This window comes from Lates calcarifer, linkage group LG18 (genome assembly GCF_001640805.2).
Source record: "Lates calcarifer isolate ASB-BC8 linkage group LG18, TLL_Latcal_v3, whole genome shotgun sequence".
NCBI classification, from domain to species: domain Eukaryota; kingdom Metazoa; phylum Chordata; class Actinopteri; family Centropomidae; genus Lates; species Lates calcarifer.
Window position 1 is genome coordinate 8,838,466 of NC_066850.1, and position 21,653 is coordinate 8,860,118.

At 40.8% G+C, this 21,653-nt stretch overlaps 5 protein-coding genes across 6 annotated transcripts in view; 1 reads left to right on the forward strand and 4 right to left on the reverse strand.

Moving 5' to 3' along the window:
- LOC108886219 (G1/S-specific cyclin-D2) overlaps nucleotides 1-5,440 on the reverse strand; it is a 33,637-nt gene extending 28,197 nt beyond the window's left edge. Inside the window, exon 1 of the mRNA XM_051077774.1 lies at nucleotides 106-5,440. The gene's annotated coding sequence lies outside the window, so the exon portion shown is untranslated. The remainder of the gene's footprint in view (nucleotides 1-105) is intronic.
- A 706-nt stretch (nucleotides 5,441-6,146) lies between these two features.
- On the reverse strand, nucleotides 6,147-10,966 carry usp18 (ubiquitin specific peptidase 18). The gene is made up of 10 exons (XM_018680959.2): nucleotides 10,756-10,966; nucleotides 9,621-9,717; nucleotides 9,234-9,376; nucleotides 9,068-9,147; nucleotides 8,849-8,983; nucleotides 8,405-8,500; nucleotides 8,167-8,328; nucleotides 7,963-8,094; nucleotides 7,818-7,861; nucleotides 6,147-6,819 (listed from the first exon to the last, which is right to left on the reverse strand). Exons 2-10 carry the CDS (start codon nucleotides 9,713-9,715, stop codon nucleotides 6,747-6,749), a joined length of 960 nt encoding a protein of 319 aa, XP_018536475.1. The 5' UTR covers nucleotides 9,716-9,717; nucleotides 10,756-10,966; the 3' UTR covers nucleotides 6,147-6,746.
- A 551-nt stretch (nucleotides 10,967-11,517) lies between these two features.
- pex26 (peroxisomal biogenesis factor 26) lies at nucleotides 11,518-14,385 on the reverse strand. 2 transcript variants are annotated; one of them, XM_018680957.2, is made up of 6 exons: nucleotides 14,280-14,385; nucleotides 13,978-14,126; nucleotides 13,750-13,890; nucleotides 12,833-13,146; nucleotides 12,588-12,728; nucleotides 11,518-12,479 (listed from the first exon to the last, which is right to left on the reverse strand). In XM_018680957.2, the coding sequence occupies exons 2-6, from the start codon at nucleotides 14,097-14,099 to the stop codon at nucleotides 12,382-12,384; spliced, it is 816 nt and encodes a 271-aa protein (XP_018536473.1). In that variant the 5' UTR covers nucleotides 14,100-14,126; nucleotides 14,280-14,385; the 3' UTR covers nucleotides 11,518-12,381. The 2 variants fall into 2 exon arrangements, with proteins under 2 accessions (XP_018536473.1, XP_018536472.1); XM_018680956.2 differs by having other exon boundaries at nucleotides 14,221-14,322.
- llph (LLP homolog, long-term synaptic facilitation factor) lies at nucleotides 14,373-16,099 on the forward strand. Its single transcript, XM_018680958.2, has 3 exons — nucleotides 14,373-14,500; nucleotides 14,956-15,187; nucleotides 15,273-16,099. The coding sequence occupies exons 2-3, from the start codon at nucleotides 14,968-14,970 to the stop codon at nucleotides 15,434-15,436; spliced, it is 384 nt and encodes a 127-aa protein (XP_018536474.1). The 5' UTR covers nucleotides 14,373-14,500; nucleotides 14,956-14,967; the 3' UTR covers nucleotides 15,437-16,099.
- Nucleotides 16,100-16,101: 2 nt separating this feature from the next.
- hcls1 (hematopoietic cell-specific Lyn substrate 1) lies at nucleotides 16,102-21,515 on the reverse strand. The gene is given in 17 exon segments (XM_018680955.2): nucleotides 16,102-16,527; nucleotides 16,619-16,687; nucleotides 16,770-16,941; nucleotides 17,028-17,174; nucleotides 17,261-17,409; nucleotides 17,529-17,598; nucleotides 18,227-18,282; nucleotides 18,367-18,400; nucleotides 18,402-18,478; nucleotides 18,564-18,674; nucleotides 18,764-18,874; nucleotides 18,974-19,028; nucleotides 19,132-19,242; nucleotides 19,398-19,521; nucleotides 20,324-20,397; nucleotides 20,523-20,606; nucleotides 21,363-21,515. Coding segments are annotated over 16 exon segments (1,581 nt in total). The 5' UTR covers nucleotides 21,363-21,515; the 3' UTR covers nucleotides 16,102-16,390.
- Between the last annotated feature and the right edge of the window lie 138 nt (nucleotides 21,516-21,653).

Here is a 21,653-nt window from a genome sequence, read left to right on the forward strand (position 1 = left end):
ATCTGTGGAGCCATCCTGCTAGTAAGGCTAAAAATGATTACTTGTAGTTTTGATCATTCAGTCTTGGAAAAAATGAAAGATCTGAAAGATCAAAGAGTAACTCACATTTATCTCACTGCCTTTCTCTTCCCCATAGCTGAAGATACATTATCAAGAATATCTTGTTGGTATTTGTTGTGGGAGAGTGAAAGCTTTGGCAGTAAATTCCTCTCTAAATCTCCACGAGCTGTGGTTCAGATATGGCTCAGGGGAGGGATGGTGAAGCGAGGTCAGGCACTTAACCTCAGCATGAGGAGGTAAAGGAATAGACTTTATACCTTCACAAATGAAAAAAAATATTAGTGTAAAAAGTCATGTTGAATGAACAGTAAGAAAAGCTGTCATTTATTTTCAGTGTAGAAGTTTAAGACACTGACCACGTAATTACATGTAATCGGCTGTGGGTCTATATTATTTATCCGAGAGTGCCATCAACGTTTTCCCAACATGTCAAACTTTTGCTTTACGCATCCACAAGCCATAAGGTTAGAAACCATTGCTTTGCTTCACTGCATGTCATCTCACTCTGCTATCACTTACAAATAAAGGTAAATAACACCCAAAATGCACCCCACCAAGACATCCCATCAAGTCTTCAGAATGGATCACTTAACTGTCTGTAAACATGACAAATAAAGGATTTACTCCACTTATCCAGAGCCCTATCATCCTCTTTCATGGAGACTGACTCCTCTCTGTAAGAAGACCCCCACCTTGTCAATGTGTCTTTGGGTCTGTGTCATAGACACTGTGTGAGCAATGCCCCGCTTCGCATTCCTCTGCCATCCAACCTCTGTCCAGCCTGGACTTTCCCACAGAACCCTAAACCCTGTGAATGAGAGTAGGCCTTTGTTTCAGGCATTTTTCATCCTGATCCCAGCAACTTCCCCATGGTGGAATGTAACAGGAATGCCAGCGCCAGCTACCTGGCATTAGAGAGTCTTTGTGCGGAAATAGGAGAGGCTGAAGGAGAGAGCAGGTCAAAGAGGTTTGACAATGGATCGCTCACTTCTCAAGGTGCCCAGCCCATATTACAGAGCTAACGAACCTGGGTCAGGTCTCTTAGACAGGGCAGGGTGAAGGAGAAGTGAAAAAATTGTTCTTTTTTTTTTCCATCTAGGCCAGTTTCGCTATGAGCTCTCTCACTGTCACAGGTTTTTCTCCTACTGTACAAATCATTAACTGGAGCACTGATGTAGCAGCTGATTGGCATGCATACACAAGCACAGCTGAAATGTGTGTCTGCAGCAGTTAGCAGGTTGTTGTGAGCTTATCGCTGGCTGAGAGCTGGAACGGTGAGGCAGTGGTTACCCTCAAGGTGCAATTCCATTCATTCCTGCACACTGAGGGAGAGGAGAAGGAGAATTTTAATTTGAGGGATGCCATGTGAAGATGAGGATTTATTATGATACTATCTGATAATGTTTAGATTAGTTTTTTACTTCAACAAGTCACAACAAGTGTTAATTTTCACTTTTGGTTTGTGAGTGATATTCTGCTGCTGATGCAAAGCACTGCATGGCCAAAACGAAAACATATCATACCATGAATAACACTCATACTAGCTGTGACCAGTGGAGGGGCCACCGGCGTGGAGGCGCACAAACATGGTGGTGTGCATGTCAGAGCAGGAGCTCGCTTTGAGGCAGGACGCTCACAAACTGACAGACAGACAGCTACCCGGGCCCGTCAGTAAAGCCATTTCACCAGTAACCTGAGCAGTCTGGCTTCTGAGATGATGGCTGATCCTCCCTGGATCCTGTGTTTGATGATAAGGAGCTGAGATAAGGCGCTAACTGAAGGGTAACGACAGAACCATGAAGACAAGGCTGGAGCATCAGGTCACACTGAGGTGATATACATGTGATTACCACAATTACCAAGGGACGTCTGCTCACTGCCTGTGAGAACCAACAAGTACAACCTGCTGCAAGCTCCCCTCTGTTTCAAGTTCACTTTATAGTAAATATAAATAACCTGAAAAATAACTGAGATTGAATACATATCATTAGCTGCTAAACAGCAGTGTCACTTGCCATTTTGAATCGACCAAAATGAAAGTGAATCAACCCCAATCTCCATTCCAGTCCAAACCAAACCAGACCAAATTTGTGCTGCCCTTTTTCTCTGCTGTTCACTTATAGCAGTTTGACTGTTCGACATCCCTTTTCCTAGAAAACCCAGCAGATGTTCTATTTATTACGCTCGGGCTGCCAAGAATCTCGGGGGGACAACTGAACACGTGAAGAGAGAGGGAAAACTTTGTGTTGACCAGACTCCCCTTCTCCCTCCTGAGAGGAAATTTTATGAACTCACATGGGAAAGATAAGACTTCTTCCTCGAAACGGCCGCTCATACTACAAATTCCACTGAAATCACGGCAGTATATTCACAGACCAATGTGTTAACACCTAAAGCTAAGAGGTACTTGCCAGAATTCACTGCCATAACCTAGATATAAGTAAAGCATTTTAGACTTCAGGTGACAGGTCACTAATCAAAGCAGATCAGAGACAAACCTTCTTAAATGACTATAGTTAGTGTTTAGTTTTGGATTTAAGTCCTTTGAATTATGGTGGATTTTCTTTTTATGAAGAAATATGCAGATACATTTTCAGTTCTGTGCTCCTTTATCTGATTTACCAAATTTTTTTACATGAGAGGAAAAATCTAAGTCATGCAGCAGACATTTGCCTTCAGTTCTTGTTTGCTATTTACAAAAGCAGACTTCACCATGGTCACCAGGCCTGAGAGCAAAAGAGAATCATTTCCTATTTGAAACCTCATTATGTAACCAAAGGATAGCTGTGCAAGTTGGCTGCCACCCCTGAAGCACCCATGAGATTTTGCTGTTAGATTAGGTTATATAGGATTAGAACAGATGAGGGGCAATCAGGCTTGTTAAAGAGTCTCGGTTTTGACATTACAGGAGAAACATCTTCCCTAACACAGTCATGTCATAGGGAAGTATTCCTGCAAGTTTAGCAGACAAAGAGAAATCCAGCTACCATTCACAATCTGTGTTCAGAGCAGAAAAAGGAGAACTGTGTAGAGACAGTGCCCAAATAAGTTCCTGTTGACGGCTTTAAAAATAAAACCAGAAGATGAAACCTGTAAATTCTGAATGAAACAGACAGAGGAAACTTTAGTAACTTAAGTGAAAACTACATGCGTTATTCCTATACTTTTTACCTTGTTTTCAATATAAATATAGCAGATGGACAGCTATTTTCTTAAACCATAGCTGAAAAAGATGGCTGAAAGAACACATTTAGATATTCTTCAAACACAGATTGGAGTATGTGCATATTTTTTTTTAGGTATTACTTCGCTTTGATGGCAAAGATTTTTTATGCTAGCTGTTCTGTGAGGCTGTACTTAGGCACAGCAGTGCTTTGAGCTAAATGCTAACATCAGTGTGTGAACATGCTGACAATGACAACGGTAATATGCTATACATATATAATGTTTATCATTTTCACCATCTTAGCATGATAATGCTTGATTATGGGGCATGAATGTCTATGCCATATTTCATTGGAATGGGTCCAAAGGTTGTTGAGATATTTCACTAAAAGTCAAAAATGCTAATGCTAACGCTAATGAACGTAAGGCCTAATGGAAATCCATCTAATAGCTGCTGAGATATTTCAGTCTAGGCCAAAGTGGTGTGCTGACATTGCCACAGAGCCAAGCTGTTAACATGGCTGAACAGGCATAAAATAATAACATCCATGATTACAACCTTTGTATCTGTTACAGTTTGCCAGGCAGTTCAGCCTCACTGCCTCCTTACTGCTCTCCACCTCTGTATGAACAGCACAAGAGTTATTCTTTGACAAGTGACGTGAAATTACATTATTATTGGTGATCATCATCAAACAGGCGGAGGGCTGGAGTACTGCTCGGGCTGTGTGTTGCATTTGAGAAAATTCAAGTCAAGCACAGGCATTTATCTAAGCCTGTGAAATCCTCCACACAAAAAAGGGAAAATTTAAGAGTGGTTCTCAAATAGCCAAATTCCATTTTCTCCTCGACGCATCACAGTGGTGTGCTCACCTAGTAACTGGTAAACACACATCAACAATGACTAAAAAGCATTAATGAACCTTGAAATATTCTCCAAAGAAAACAGTTTAAGTGTTGCCACACTGCAAAGCCTGAGGAATATCATCCCTGCTGCTATAGCCTACGTGCCTACTGGGCCTGAGTTTACATCACATATCTGCTTCAGTTGTGGTTTTTACTGAGTTATTGTGCCAATCACTATCACTGCTGGAGAAATGATACACCAAAACAGTGCAGCATAAGGTATCCTTAGCTCACTGTTTAACACCTGACCAAGATAAAGAGCTAAAACTAAATTGCAGAGATTATGATCTGCCATAAAGTGTCCATGTAACCGCATCCAGGGGCCAGCGCTCAGCCTCAAACAATAGAGACAAAGACCTCGTGCATGTGTGACACGTGCTTGAATAGAAACTAAGACGTCCAGACGCTCAGTCAGACTTTATACATGTGGCCTCAGGGCATGCTGGCTGTGCCATGCTGCCGCATTGTTAGTGCCTGATGTGGTCAATGTCAGGGTGGTGCTGGACAGGTGCTCATCTTGACACATGCTTGTAAAGCATGAATAATTAATTAAGCGTACAAAGAGAATAATCAGTTCACTGCAAATGGAGGGGTTATCATATTCTATTTAGATTCTAATGTTTCTTCTAAAATTTCAGTTGGCCTACTTGTTCACAATCAGGACAATATGGTTATTGGGGATGCATATACCAAACACTCAGTATTATAAGGTGGTGAAGAGCTTATGCTTATCCTACATTACAGAGAGCAGAATTGCACTTGTTACTCCAATACATGTAGATGCAGTACATGTACATGTAGATTTTATAGATTGATCCAATAACATGATATAAAATAACACTTTGAAAGGTGCTATTCTGAATTTTGATAATAATACTTCTGTACTTGTACATAAGTTAACTTCTGAATGCAGGACTTAACAGAATATTTTCACTCTGTTACTACTTTTACACAAAATTACTGATTTTTTGGCTGCTTGGGGGCAGTGAACAAGCTGTGACCACAGCAGTGATGTTCCCTTTTAACTTTAACCAGGCAAATACCTGGCTCTTTAGCTGCTAAATGCTCCACTTTGTCCATCAGCTAACATTAGCTGTTAAGTCTGTTTTCAGTTGATGCTGGGTAGGTAGCATAATGACGGATTTTTAGAGTTTGTAAACGGAAAACCACTGCCTGCTGTGGCCAAAAAAAAAAGCTACAAGAGCAGTAAGACTGAACCAAAACAATGAGCTAAAAAGCTTTGTAGCATTGAGGGGGACTGTGAGGATGATGATAATCCTCTGGGTTTATCGCTATGAGCCAGCCTTTTCACATTACACGCTGTCATTTGATTGCATTAATATAAAAATATTCAGTGTAGCTGCTTCAAGTGATGCACATTACTTGTAAATTCTTCCAAGCACCCAGCGTTGTGAACATTTGTTATCGAGCAAAAATGCAATTTTCCTACCAGTATATCTTAATAGTCTTTATTATTATGATTATTTCCAATGTCTGCCTCTTACTTGCACTAGTAAAATGAAAAGATGCAGTCTCATATCACAAACTCAGTGTAAACCATATCTGTAATAATGACTCAAGTCTAGACACACAGTGCACATATCTGGCCGCGGTCTTTGGTCTTAATGTGGCAGGAAGATACCCCCTATACAGAAAGCTGCGCTTGTGCTACATGGCAGCGAGATGACTAAGCATGAGGCCTGCTGCCTGTGGCACTGTGCAGACATGTTCCATTCTGTCAGAGCTCTGCAGCACATAGGCACCATTTCACACGGTCCCCCGACTCTTGGCCAAGCGAGTGGGAACTTTAGAGGCTCTGCTGACAGCCTATACCGAGCAATCAAGCACTGTGGCTGCAGCTGCAACGTTTAACCTCCTTTCATTGTGAGATGGTGGCCTCAGTGCATTCTAAAAACAAATACATATACAGAGCATGAAAGCATATGTTCTGAGCTCAGGTGGTAGAGATGCGTGTGTGTGTTGGTGCATCAACAAGAGAGAAAAACATCAAGGTGTGTCTTTAGAAATCAGATTTGTAATAGCAGGTAAAGGGCCTGCAGGTAGTGAGAAAATGCAATACATAAAATCAGAGTGAGATAATGAAAGAGATTTTTTTTTTTTTTTTTTTTTTTTTTTTTTTTTGCTGTTGGTAGTTTTGGCAGCACAAATGAGAAAAAATGACTTCATTGTTCTTCATGAATGACTCATATCTTATATAGCAGTGTCAGGAAAATGAACACTGAGTCTTATTGCAGGTATTTCCCCCCAAACAGTGAATATCTAAGCTAAACATTCTCTTCAAACCAACCCCCCAGTATTGCTGAGCCTGAGCACATTGTGTGTGGTCTGAGAGTGGAAAACCCTTTGGTGTTTTGAGTCTTGAACGCCACCTACTGTTGTTGTGTAGAAGTTACTGTGCTGGTGTAAGTATTAGTTCCTTAATGAACCTTACGAGGTCATGAAAATATTAAATATAAAACCATTCACCATAAAATCAAAAACTGCAATCCATTATTTCAAGCAAATTAGTGTTTCACTTCCTTAAATTCCTATGTATTTCATATTGATCCTGTATTGCACCTTGACCCCTGATTAATTAATCTGCATCCAAACACTCAGCTGGATAATTCAGGTTGTTGCCCCCCCTCCTTCGAACCTCTTCTGTACATTAACATGTACGCTGTGTCGCTGTAAAAATAAGGCAGAAATGTACCACATCAGGTTATGTCTCTCTGTGGTGGGGCAGGAAAAGGTTGAAGGAAGACATTTTTAAAAATTGCAATATAATAAAGAGGAAAAAAAGTGAAGATATAACTACGAGGTATTAGGCAATAAGGTGTTTGTTGTTGAGAGATAATACAGACAAAGACAGATTTCCTCTGTTTAAAGGTTCAAAAGTTTGACAGCCCACGTTGCAAAAACACGGTCAACTTCAGTCTTTAATCTTCACTGAGTAACAGACAATGAGGCTTTGTCTTTAGATCTGAGGCTGTTTCCGTAAGTAGGACGATAAAAGCTCCATGATGTCAGTGGAAGCCAGTCAAGCATTTAAGGCTTTCGATGTTATTAATAAAAATCTTAAACTGAACTCTAAAAAGCAGCTGGAGGCCAGTTTAACTGGGTATAAATGAGAGTCACGATTTTGCTTTTTGTTACTTCTCACTAAAGGCATATCCTCTGAATTACAAACAGGTTGACGGTGAGGAGGCTGAACACAGAGAATTTGAGGTGTTAACATGAGAAGAAATAAAAGTCTGTATAGCTCTTTGCATTAAAGGAATAGTTTGACATTTTGGGAAATACACTTGATTGCTTTCTTGTGCAGATTTAGATGAAAAGACAGATACTGCTCTCAAGTCTGTGCGGTAGATATGAAGCATTCAACGCATTAGCAATAACATGTATATACTGTGTTAATTAGTGAGCTTTACAGGTGCTGGACAGAGCCAGGCTAGCTGTTTCCCTGTTTCCAGTCATTGTGATAAGCTAAGCTAACTGTCTGGCTATAGTAGTTTCATGTTTAGCGTAAGTGGTATCGAGCTTGTCATCTCTCTGTGTGAAATTGAAAAACAGAATTTCCCAGATGTTGAACTGCCTTTAAAGGGACTCTGTGACCTTGTTGCACTGTTTTCAATAGTGTCTATACGAGAGAGAGCAGATGTATGTGGTGATGTCGAGGAATTTACCTGTAACGTCCTCCATATGTTTTCTGCACTTCTTCCCAGGAGGCCTGTGTGTTGGAAGGAAAAACCAGAGTTAATCATGTTTGCAGATTATATTGGTACTTAAGACACAAATTCATGTGAGAGAGATTATTATTATTGGACAAACCTGTTGTATGTGGCTGTCATCTGCATAGAACCAGCGCTGGTTGGTCCTATGACGAATGAAGGCAGTATAGTGCCCATACATTGCGTAACCAGAGTGCACCACCACTGCATACAAAGTGTACTTGCACTCATTCTGGAAGAACAAATCAAACTTTTAGATGACAAAAAATAAAACACTCATATACTAGACAGGAAATATAAGTACCTGGGCAAAGTCAGTGGAGAAGGCATCTCGAACAATCTCAGAGAAATCAAAGGTTTCTGGAAAAGAAACCCTGCAATCAAGTTTCCGGGTGTAAACACGACTACTTCGAAACCGTTTCAGGTGCACGCACAAGATATGAGGCAAGGAGAGCAGCTTGACCCCCTGAAAGAGAAATGAAATGTCTAAGTTGATGACTGTGTTAGTTATTTTTTTGGGTAGCATTTAAACCAAGTCTCACCTGTTTGGATGGAGTCTTGGTTCCACATTGGGCACAAAAGCAGCGATTTATGTCCCTTAGCTCCTGCTCCTCTAAGAACGAGGATATGCAGCTTTCCTGAAAATGTTAATGTTAGAAATACTTGTAACGTTGAAATCCAGGAAAGTGTTTTAAATATGTTAATATGTCAGCTTAGCATAAAGACTGGAAACAGCTAGAGAAAATTCACCTTCCAGCTCCTTAAAAGCTCACAGATAAACTTGTTCCATCTTACGTGTTTACTTGGTTTTGTATGGATTGAACAAACATGTACCTTTGAGCAGAGCCAAAGGTAAGCGAAGCTAAGCTAACTGACTGTAGCAGAGTGGTATCAGTCCTCTCATCAAAAAGATGAGAGGACTGATAGAGGACTGATACCACAATTATCCAAAAAAAAAAAAACCAACAACAAAATAAAAATCGCACCAGAGAGTTGTGATCTTCCTTTATGTGCAGAGGCAGGCTGAGCAGGTAGCTGCTCCGAGTCTGGACAGAGCTGCAGTCCAAACACCGCAGGTGCGTCTCCACAGAAATCTTGTACAGATCCTGGATTTCAAGAGCCTGGCAGAGAAATAAAGGCAAGCAAACATAGATAACACATGTATAAAGGTATAGAATAAAGAACAGTAGTGATTGCAAACCAACCAGTGTTTTGTCGTCCATCTGCTGTTGCACAAAGTTCAGAATGGAGAGGAACACCTCGTCAGCATCATGCTGTGTATTAACTGCGAGACAAAGTTCTCATTATCACAAGTTGTGAAATAAACCACATCAGTATGAGACACTGACTGTGTAAGAGCGCGGTTCTTACGTCGGACGCAGTTTCTGTCCAGACAGTGAAGGAAGTCTCGATGGGGAACGTGCTGAGGAGAGTCGCTCCTCATGGCTGCAAGAACATTCTTTAACTGCAGAGGGACACTGTGACTGTCCCCTCTCACACCACCTGTCTCCCACCTTGTGCAATTTATAAACCGTCATTAATCTTTTATTTCTCAAACACCTGAAAAAAAGCAGCCTTGATTCCAGATTGACACCTGTGTAACTATGAAATCTTCAACAGGGTTTCCTGAGGCCAAAGCCTCATATAATTTTCTCAACCTAAATGTGGGAGGTCACAAGTTTTTTTTTACACATTAAAAGCATCTTTACCACTTTGTTGTTACTTATTGCTGCCTTACAGTTCAAGAACATGTCTTACCTTTCTAGCACATCTGCTACTTCCCAGGTAGCAGAGAGGGTCTGCAGTAAAGTGTTCACGCAGCAGGACAGATGGTAGTTGGTGAGGCCTCTCATTCCTGGGACAGACCATTGAAAAGGTTAAATAACACTTTTTATTTTCTGCCTGTGATACCTTGATGCAGACATGTTATCCATGGCTGGGTCTACCCATCATCAGGAGACCCAGAATGCCAGTGGGGCTTTGAACGAGCAAGAAGAAAATAAAACATGGTCGGTGAAGCCCTGACGCTGACCGGCCTGAGCATAAATGTCAATACAGCTGAAGAGAACACCCACCTCACGTATATATTCTACTGAAATAAACAAATCAATCATTTATAGAAGAGTGAGCGAGAAACACGTTTGGTTTATTGGTTTAACGGCCTGACGTACAGCAGATGACGACCAGGTTTCCAAGGTCAGTATTTTGCTTTCTGTGTCACTGGTGCACACATGAAGGATTTACTGGTTGTGATGAGAAAAATAATTCTGTTAAATGTAATATTAGATAGCAGGAAAACGTCCTGATGAATGAGACAGAGCATTACCCCGGTCTGGAACAAGGAACCTAAAGAGAAATCGTAAAATAACTAAATAAGTCATTTTTCTTGATTCCCGAAAGGTTTATAAAATAATGTCTGAAGGTGAATATTTGTTTAACTGTCTCTCCCTGTACAGGCTACAGTCAGATACACCTGAGTGACCAGAGAAACAGGAACATCTTTATACTGTGAAGCAACATAAAACATCAGCCCTGAAGTAAATAATACATACATCCAAACTTTTGTTAGAACTACTACTTTTCATGTGCTGTCTCAGTTGAATAATTTGACTTTGTACTGCATTATTTTGAGAGGCATTGGTCTTCCTCTGTATACACACGGAGGAGTAAAGGTATTTAAACACCCTCCAATGCTGATAAATCAAACTCCAGCCTAAAACTGCCCAATAATTTGACTGATTCCTCAGTCAAAAACGAACCTTAAACTCTGTAAAGTGCCTTGCAGAGCTTCTGTATTACAGTGTTTGTACAGGAAGTTGTATTTTTCTTGTCACTTCAAATCATACTCAACATCAAACACCATCAGGAGACAGACTAGATGTGGTCTACTCACCGTAATGGAGGTCCCTTACTCTATATGTATGGAAATAAACCGACAGAGCCTTTCAGACATGAGGCTTCACTTCTCAGCGCGTCTGATGAGGTTCAGTGGGAGAACAGAGGGTCAAACAGTCTCCTGTCTTTTGCAGAATCAGTCTGTGAGAGAAAACTGCTCCTCTCTCACTTCAGAGTAAACATCAGCTGCTTTAGACTCGCTCACTTTCGTTTTAAGGGTTTCTGTTCGCAGCGACGATCCGCTTCGCCGAAATCGAAACTTAAAACTTGCCACGCGCAGAATCGTATTAATAAACGAACAGCGTTAACTTTATTACTTTTCTTACCTTATTGCTTTGTTTAAAACGGTATCGCAAACAAGACCCGTTGCGTCTAATGCACTATATTAAAGAGTTGTTCAAGTTTGTCATCACTGCTGTTAAACTGTTAGAACTAAAAAGCTGTTCTGTTAAAATATGTACTGTAACACCACCGTAATTATGTTTTTTGTTTTCTTACACCAGCCATCTGTCACTATAATGGCTGATATTATTTCAGTCTTTGTTGTGATGTTTGTGCAGTATCGCAGTATCAACATGTGTGACTGAATTATAAATCCACGCACTGTTTGACCCTCTAAACACACTGTAGATCTCTACATTTGAGCACTTTAGTGTCAGATAATAAAATGAAAAGCTGCGGAAAGATTTCAAGTTTTCTTTAAACCTTTTCCAACTGTTTGTTAAGGCTGAATAACTTTCAAAAGCCATAACACACAAAATTAAACTGGCATTTTCATATGTTTATTACATGTATTTGTTGTCATATTCCTTCTAATTGTATATTTGCTGCTCTTACATTAACCTTCTACTCAAATCTGTTTTGTTGACCCTTAATGGTTCCCTGAATATTTTAAAAGTCTGTTATATTTGATGATGGTGCAGCTGACACTCCTGTAAAAATGTAGTTAATAATCTTCCTGGTTAATTAAAAGTTATTATGTTGAAGAGGATGTTGCCTTAAGATGAAAAACCTGCTCCATCCATTCATTATCTTATCTGTAAGGGCCTATCCCAGCTGAGACTGGGCAAGAGGCGGGGTACAACCTGTATGGATCACCAGTCCATCACAGGGTCAACACATATAGACAAACAACCATTCACACGCACATTCACACCTACAGGCAATTTAGAGTCACCAGTTAACCTGCATGTCTTTGGACTGGGGGAGGAAGCCGGAGTACCCGCAGAGAACCCACACAGGCACAAGGAGAACTTGCAAACTCCACACAGAAAAGCCCTGGGCTCGAACCTGGAGCCTTCTTGCTGTGACGTGACAATACTAACCACTGCGCCACTGTGCCGCCCTAAAAAATCTGCTCTTGCAACAATTCTGATGTGTTAGTGAGGACAAGAGGTGGGAGAAGCTTAGTGATGTGCACTGACAAGACAAAAGAAAAAAAAAAAAACATCAGCCTCTCATAGTCTGTGGATCCTCTTGATGCCATCAAAAGTCTGTGGTTTCTAACTAAAAAAAAACAGCAAATATTGTTTGCAAGATCTTGTTTGTACCTTTTCAAAGGTATGGCAACACTTCATAAAGAGCTTAAACTGTGGTCAAAACGTGGTAAAATCTAAAGTGATTTTCAGTCTTTTACAGTCCAGTACGGGGCAAACATGGCACTCCACATCTGTTTGAGCAGCTGAAGAAGTTTGGAAATCCACATGAATGAAGACGGGAGAGCTGTGGGAAAAGAACAGGAAGAAATGTACCAATTTACCTCTAATCAAATGTTTTATATTTCAACAAGCCTGGTAATGGAGCTGAGACACAAAGAACATTTTATCCAACCTGGATCCAGTCGAAGAAAGAGCATGTAGAGGAGGACAGCAGCCAGAAAGATTCTCCGGAGAGGGAATGAGCCAGAGCCGCTCACGGACAGTTTTCTGTATAAAAACCTGAGCATGGCTTGAAGTTTAGGGATTACAGCACCTGCAGGACACAAACACACTCAGAGAGACGGTCTGCATTCATTATTTGTACTTATGGGATTTAGTAAAATGGATTTAATCTGGAGCTGAGCTGAAATGTGTGACCTTTAGTTGAGACAGTACGTGCAGCGGTCTCAGAATCAGGGTTCAGAGGCGGTTCTCGATTCTGTTGCTCTTTTTCTACTACAACTTCCAGCGCCTCCTGTTTCTGGTCCTCCGTGAACGCACTGCCTCCGACCTCACCGACGATCAGATCCCGAGCCTCCTCTGTGTGTCCGAGAGGCACGAGGACATGCAACAAGTACAGTTCTGCGACTGTCCCAAACCCTGGTACTCTGCTGTTGGATGGGCAGTGTAACCAAACTCTGGCTGCCTCCTGCATCACAGCAGGCTCAGCCACCTTAGAGTAAAGAAGTATGCTGCCAACATGAGAGACAGAGTCGATTCAAAATGAAATGATTAGTCGATTAAGCAATTAGTCCATCAACAAAATTTTAACTGGCAACGTTTTTTTTGATAACAGCTGATTCAGGGATTTTTAAAGCAAAATCTCTTGCCATAGATTATTATAAATTAAATATCTTTGGGTTTTGGACTGTTGGTCACTGTCTTTAATTAACACGACTGGTGATTTTGTCAAGATGACGTCACAGCAGCTTGGAAAAAGCTTGGGAGTGACTGCTGGTTAACATGTTGTCTTAATGGGCCGTGTTTCAGTCACTATTTCATTCTACCGTTTTCAAACAAAATATTTAAAATGTCCTTAGATGCCTTACTCTTACAGGAAAAAAGTGGAAAATCATCATTTCCCAGAGCCCAAGGCGATGGCCTGTCCACTGGCCCAAAATCTAAAGATATTCAATCAATGCAATAACAATGATGCAATGCAAAAAACAAACAGATAAAACAGTCAAAACCTGACTTTAACAGAGATTGATTGACATTTTTTGCTTGATAACTCCCTCGAACAGTTAATTCATTGACCAAACTTGTTAAATAAATTCTGTTTGAGCTCCACTCACCACATCTGCATGATTTTTGCTGGTATTTTCTCCTGGTCCTCGTACTGCTGAAGGACCCAGGAGAGGACACCGTGCCACTGGTTCAGCTCAGCCAGGGCTTGAATCCCTAAGATGCAGAAACCAGCTTTAAACTCTCCGCACCTGAGGAGACAAAACACAGAAACTTAGTTATACTAACTAATATCCAGGCTGGAGGGAGGATGCAAGGTGCGAGTTTCAAACTCTCACCTGCTGTCCTCTGACTCCATGCTGGCGAGACTCCGCAGACCTCTGTCGCATGTGTCAAAGGCTGCATGGAAATCTTTGTGGACCATCATTTGCTCTGCGGCCGCCTCCAACATGTTGAACATCTCTGTGCGGAGGGGCTGCGGACCGAGCTGATAAACAGATGGTCACGACCGATTTAAGAGAAAAATGACAGACACAACTAACTATTTACAACGCCAAGAGATGCTGCTTCACGTTTAGTACCTTGGTTTACAATCAGGAGTTAAATAAACAAGCGACGAGAGTTATTTTGTAGACCATACCCTTCTTCACGTTTGTTTACAATCCACTTCCTTCGAACTTCCTAGTTTGAAACTGCTAGCCAATCAGACGTCGCGGTCTTCATATTGACTGAAGTAGCCAATCATGTTGCAGCTTCTTCGAAAACGTCACCGCATCTTTTTTTTCTTCATCTTGTAAACACGTGTACACCGTGGTGTGTGTGGAAAAACTAAAAAACTAAGTTAAACTACACGTTCGCAACGTAAGTGACATTTACTGTTTGCATTATGGAATAATACTAACACAATTTAGCACGTCGAATTAGCTAAGGTTAACTCTAAGCTGTGTGTTTTGTTACGAGACATAGCACCTGGACAGCTAACAAGCTAGCAAACTTCAGTTAGCTTGCTGTGGTATAAATGAACTCTAAATCTAATAGTTGTAGTGGCTGTAGCCCACTGATAAACAGCAATATCTTATAATTACAACGAATAAGTGACAATGTGTAATAATAACTATATATTCACGTTGCTATGGGGACAAACGTGTCTCGTCGATGATGTTGTATCAGATAACTTGTGAATAGGATTAGATTAGTTCCTTCTGTTAATTTGATAAGCTAATATTAAACTATTTTGTGTTCTGTTTATCTACATTAAGCTTAGAAAGCTGCCTTTACTGTTACTATAATTCATTTACCACAATTGCTTGTTTCAGAACATCCTTAAAATGGCAAAAAGCCTGCGGAGCAAATGGAAGCGTAAAATGCGCGCAGAGAAGAGGAAGAAAAACGCTCCCAAAGAGCTGGCTCGTCTGAAACAAGCTCTGAATCTGGATAAGAAAGGAGAAGCTGTCATGACTGACGTGCAGGAAATCGCCACTGTGGTGCCAGCTGACAAGATCAAGAAGCAGGCGGATGTTGACATGGCAGAGGTGGCAGAGGGTGATGGTGAGTGGCTGCTCCAAGGAGTTAGAAAAGCAGTTATTTATTTACACTTCTCTGATTTAGTTCATCTTTGCCTTTTGTGTTACAGATGGGAAGATGGACATGGACAGCAAGCGCAACAAGAAAACACTGCTGAATGAAAATGGACAGTACCCTGCCTGGATGAGCCAGCGGCAGGCCAAGAAAATGAAAGGCAAACGGATGGCGAAGAAAAGCAGCCAGGGCAAGAAGAAGAAGGGTATCGCCTGGTGAACCAAAGGAAATCAGAGGACGTTTTCTTTGCTTTAAAGACTTTTGATGCAGAAACACAGGATCATTTCATGTATCGACTGTCACTTTCTGCTATTGGATGTCATTCATTCAGTGGATTATGCGATCCATGCTTGTGCCCCAGAGCCTGTTGTTGTAAAGTAATTCACTGCAGGAACATGTTTGTTCTTATGGAAGCAGCTCCAACTTAACGTTAGGACGAGTGCAGACATAAGTTTGAAGAAAATGAGACCTGTGCAAAATATGTCTGCCTTCATCTTGTCTTAATTCATCACAGAGGTGCAGGTGATTGTCACATATTCTATACTGCAATTTAAATTGTTTCATATTCTGATAAAAAAATGTATTTACAGATTTTGCTGATTGTAGGTTTTGTCTCATACCGTTTAAGACCTCAGCTCAGGTTTGAGGGACTGTGGACATTTGTCACATGTGAGTTTGCTGAATACACCACAATGGTTAAGACAGTGCTGCAGATAAAACACTTCTTTCTTGTAAAACAGTAACATCATTAACTTTTTTATTCAGGTTTTAGTCATATGATCATGATTAAATTCCAGTAGAAGACGATGAATGATAATAACCCTGATGTTACTGTAAAAGGATAACAATAAAAGATGTTGCCATGCAAAAAACAAAAAGAAACCTACCTGTTCAGTATTTTATTGACTCCCAGCAGTTTATTTCAAATACAAGATATAACTCCTCACCATTAACATACCTTTGGTTTTCATACTACCTTAAAAGACTCTTCCCTTAGCGAGATATTACAGTAAAATGACAAATCAGCTGATCAGAAGCCCTTTTGGCACAAGTTTGCTATGATTCATAATATAAATACAGTGCTAAATTCCTTCTGTTGAACAATCTAAAACCTGAGATTGTTTAATGAAGCTTGTGTTTAAAAAAAAAAACAAAACTGCCTGTGCATGTAGCTCACTGCATCAGCTGAACGTAAGCAGCGGGGAACAGGCCGATGTGTCCGTTACACTGTCCCTTCCACCAGCCCTCATCGATCATCTCTATGTTGGTGATCACATCATCTGGGTTGAAGGAGATCTCGTCATCCGCCTCTGAGGAAGAAGAGACCGACAGGATTTGTTCTCACAAGTGTGGAGATGATCACAAAATATCAAAATCTGAAGATCTGAAGAAGTATCATACCTCCTTGATAGTCGTAAATTGCGACTGCCCTCTGGCCGTACGACAGGTCTTCGTAGTCGTTCTCGGCAGCTGTAAAAGGAAACACTGTAATTAGCCAGTGTCGGGTGTGTAAACGTGGACGTTTGACTCAGACAGAGGCACAGACACAGACCTGTCTGCTGGTGTGGAGGAGGAAGAGGAGGAGCTTCAGCAAGATCCTCATACTCTCCTTCGTCCTCATCCACATCTGGTGACCTTGCAGGTAACGGCGGGGCATCCAGCTCATCCAGGTAATCGTCAGAGCGGGGAGGCAAGGCCGGGGGCTCGTCATAGTCCGGTTCATCCTGGAAAAATGTGTTTGAACCTTAAGACAGGTAAAAAAAATCATTTATTCTTTGGTACGACTGATGTTTGAATCCAAGTGTCTTACCTCTGGTTGTGGTTCTGGCTCTGGTTCAGGTGTTTCTTGTATTTCTGGCATGTGGTGGTGCTCTTCTGGTGGTGGCACGTCGTACACTGGAGCCTCATCTGGAACAGGTGGTGGAGCTGAAACTTCCTCCTCTCTGCTGCTCTGCTCCTACAGGAAATACAACAAAACAAACAATGCATATTAGCTATGACTTCACTTTTCCCTCTTTACATATTTACAGTTCATGTTTTTACCTGCTGTCTGCGTTTGGCCTCCTCTCGCTCCCTCTTCTCTCTGGCCTGTCTCCTTGCTCTCTCTTCTTCTACTTTCTTCTTGTTCTCTTCGTCTGAAGACTTGGCCATGCTCTCGAAACGCGCCTTGAGTTTTCCCGCACCTGCACTTGCTGCATAAATCAGATACGATAATACAGTGCATTAGCAGTATTCATGTCCTGTTTGCAGTCATTTTAAGAGTAGAAACAGATCAACACTTGTGGATTTAGAGGAAACAACAGGAACATACAGGCCTCCACTGGTTGTGTCTTTTCATAAGCAGAGGTAGGGGAGTCCATATCTGAGAAGCCGGTTGCACTCTAGAGGAAGATGTACTCATTTAGAAAGGTCACAAGTGGAAATTATCGTCTACGTTTTTCAATATTTTAATCCTGATAAGTGCTGAAATAATTAGTCAGGTAGTTTTTATTATCCTATACAACAAATTTGGTCTGGCCCCCAAAGTCCACTTTAGTTATCTCAGCCCTTTGTAATACCATAGCTGGTCCTGGGTTGGTCCGACACACGGCAAATAAGGTTCAGCACTGGTATGAGACATAAGCTTGACTTAAACCTCTAGCGAGGCCCAAACACAATGGTGGCATTTTATACAAATATTTAATCATAATTCAATGTATAAATATTATTCCTATATTTAAGCATGAATAAACTTGTATTACTTTATATCTCAAATTTAAGGCTTAATAGTTACAGGTCACTAAAAGATGCTAGAAATGACAAAGCAACTATGTAAATTTAGCTTTGTCGTTAATGTAACATCAACATTCCCACAAATACATCAGATTCATTCAGCTCCATTTTTTCCATTTTAAAAACTGGGCTCTAGGAAATTGTGATGAAATTACTATTTAATTACAGCTTTAATTACAGCTTATAAAATCTACATTTAATCAACTGATGAAAATAATGAGTAGCTACAGCTCTAACCTTATCCATGCGATCTGCCTGTACTCCGTAGCGACCACCGAAACCTGCTGAATAATCTGAACAGAGATAGAAATGTTCAGTCTGATGAACTATATGTCCTCTGATATTTTATTATTATACAAATGTGACTGTCATCTCACCTTTTTGTGACTGATGTTTTTCTGTCTCAGGCTTTATAATCATAGCCCAACGCTGCTTTATCCACTTTCTCCTTCTCAATGCCGAACTTCCCTCCAAATCCCTTTGAATAATCTGAGGAAAATGAACAACAGAACAAAGCAGTTAAGTGTGAGGCAAAAAGGTGTGAAAAATTACAAATGCTACAACTTGAACTCACCTTTCTGTGACTGATGCTTCTCAGTTTCTCCTTTATAGTCGTAACCTAAAGCAGCTTTGTCCACTTTCTCCCTCTCCACCCCGTACTTTCCTCCAAATCCCTTTGCATAGTCTGGTGAAAAATTAAGATGCAGATGCAAAATAAAATGAATGTCAAGCGAGTCTGTGTCAAAACTGACAAGTGCTGTGGCTTAAACTCACCTTTCTGCGACTGGTGCTTCTCTGTCTCGCCTTTGTAGTCGTAACCCAAAGCGGCCTTATCGACTTTTTCCTTCTCCACGCCGTACTTTCCCCCAAATCCCTTTGAGTAATCTAGAACCATAAAGGACTGTCAAGACTTTCTACTCTCTGTTAAGTATGAATGTCTAAAAGGAGAACATTGTATATGAGGGGCTGGACAGTTGACGTTACCTTTCTGAGATGTATGCTGCTGCACTTCCCCTTTGTATTCAAAGCCCATGGCAGACTGCACAGATAACACAGAGACTGTGTTTAATAACACTGACAGAGAGTTGCTGCTGAACCAGGAGCAGCGTTTAAGGACTAAGAGTGTGCAGTTATCTTCTAACCTTATCAACACGGTCTTTCTGGATGCCAAATTTCCCGCCGAACCCTTGTGCCGCATCTTTCTGGGAAGAGTGCTGCTCGACCTGCGACACGTAGTCGTGACCCACAGCCCCCTGGATGGAAGAGATACATTCAACAAATTCAGCCTACAACATGTGGTTTATATAAACAGTGGGTGCAGAATAAAGGATAAAATAGAGCAAATCTGGCATCACATAAGAGGAGCAGATCGCCATGTAATGATTTTCAGAAAGTACAGTTTGTTAACCTTGTCCATTCGATCCTTCTCCACTCCGAACTTCCCTCCGTATCCATAGGACGCTTTGGGAATGTGCTCCTTCTGCTTCACTTGCTCATGCTCCACAGCTACCTTACTTCTGAGCTCTGCAACACTGGCAGATCATACAGGGGTGAAACATACATTTTTGAGAACAACGGAGCTTGGGTGAAGTTGAGAATGTCAAAGAAGTATGATACTCAGTACTGAAAGTGAGAGCCTACTCCACACACAGCCGTAAACAAAAAAAACCTTTTCAAAAAAATCTGGCTTTCAAGTAAGGCACTTTTTAAATACATGTTTCATGTCTTTTTAGTGGTTAGTGATTCATTTGCTTGCTTTATAGATAAATCTCAAGAATTATAAACACAGTATGGCGTGTTTGTTGCAGAGACAGCACCTCTGGCTCCAGAAGCCAGGGATCATGGGTAATACACACCGTTTTCTGTACATGAAAACCACTTAACCACTCAGACTCTATACTCTATTTACCACCTGAGGATGCTTGAGGTTGCTAAACGAAAGTTATGTTGCTTTATATAAAGTCCATTTATGCTCAAAGCTTGTTAGAAGGTAGGTAAGTGTCTGATAAACTGCAACAGTCTGAAAAGATAAATTAAGTGTTCTGATGAAGGATACAGTTTTCAAGTTTTATAAGGTGTAACTTATGAGAAAGTGACATCAAAACACTGTTTTATTCTCACATTACTGACTGAATTTATGTTCTCACCATGTCAGCAGTGGTTTAAATCTCACTGTCAAAGCATAATCATCATATATTACCCATATTAGGAGACACTAGCTGCCTGACAGCCTGCACTTTGCTCTCACTTCCTCTTCCTGTTGCTACACAGCACCCACTCTGACCTGCATTTCTCTCCTTCTTATTTCCAGAAACAGGTTTGGTGTCTTCGTACCTGATGTGTTCTTTACGTCCCGAGCCCTCGATGGTTTTGGCTCCCCAGCGCTGCTCCTGCTCCGATACGTCGTTCTGAAACACAAAACTCAGGCTGAAAATGACACATGAAATCCAAATCAGAGGGAGGTTGAAGTGAGGGTTTTTTCCCTTTTTTTTTTTTTTTTTTTTTGCACAGACAAACATTTTCTCCACAGTACCTCAAAGTCAGGGTCCGTCTCCCAGTCATCCCCCTCTGCAGCCACCTTCATGCTCACATTGTGGCCCACGACAGACTTCCACATCTGGGGGGGAAAATAAAACAATATGAGCCACACAGACCTGCTACAGTGAAGACACCATTTCAGAGTGATTAAGGGCCTGTTAGTACACTCATACCTGCACATATTCAAACTGTCAGTGTTTATTTATTATCATGACTAAAAAAAACTAACCACAAGCTCTGACCACCATTTGCTGAAGTTCCAAAAAGGAAGTTATCTTGAACATGAAGCTTCATTTCCCCATAATGACACACAGTTTAGAGTCTCATGTTGTAAAATACGACACTAAAATACTGAAGAAGTAGTATCATAACAACATATTTCAGATAAATACATTTTGTAGACCATAAAATCTTCTCTAACACACTGAAAATAACTTTATTTTTTGAGGTAGGCTGAATATTCTATGGGAATTAATGCTAGGCTATTAATTGCCACATTAATCTTTCCTGTAATTTTCTATGATGAATAATATTTTAGTATCATAAGCAGTAGTTGCATGCTAGTCAATGCAGTAGTGGTACTATTGGTCTTAACAGTGTTAATACAGTTCATACAGTGCAGGTGCACACTAAGTTTATCTAATGTTAGCCTGACCAATCCTAAAGTAATGTTTTAGCATTTACTGAGGCTGTAATTTTAGTAACATCTGCACTAACGGTTTAGACTACGTATGACTAGACTTACTTCCTTAATGAACTTGAAAAAATGAACAATAGAAAAGCACATAAAGTTCTGCTTTGCTTGTGAATTAGTTTGAAGAAAAAACATCTTTACCTTTGACTTGTCAGTGCGATATATTCGTGTTTAAGACGATGTTACAACAACAAACTTCTCCTCAAATTCTTCACACAAGCGACAATGATAGTTTGACGGGCGACGCGCGAACGAGCATCCGGCACACGTGAACGCGCGTCGATAGTAAAGAACACTAATGTCCCTGTACGTGTCATTATTTTAATATCTGACAACTGCCATGCTATTTGTTTTGGTTATAAAATTATTTACATATATTAAAGAATACATTTATAAAGAAAGAAATGCAGATAAGGCGGAGATTTAGCCAGC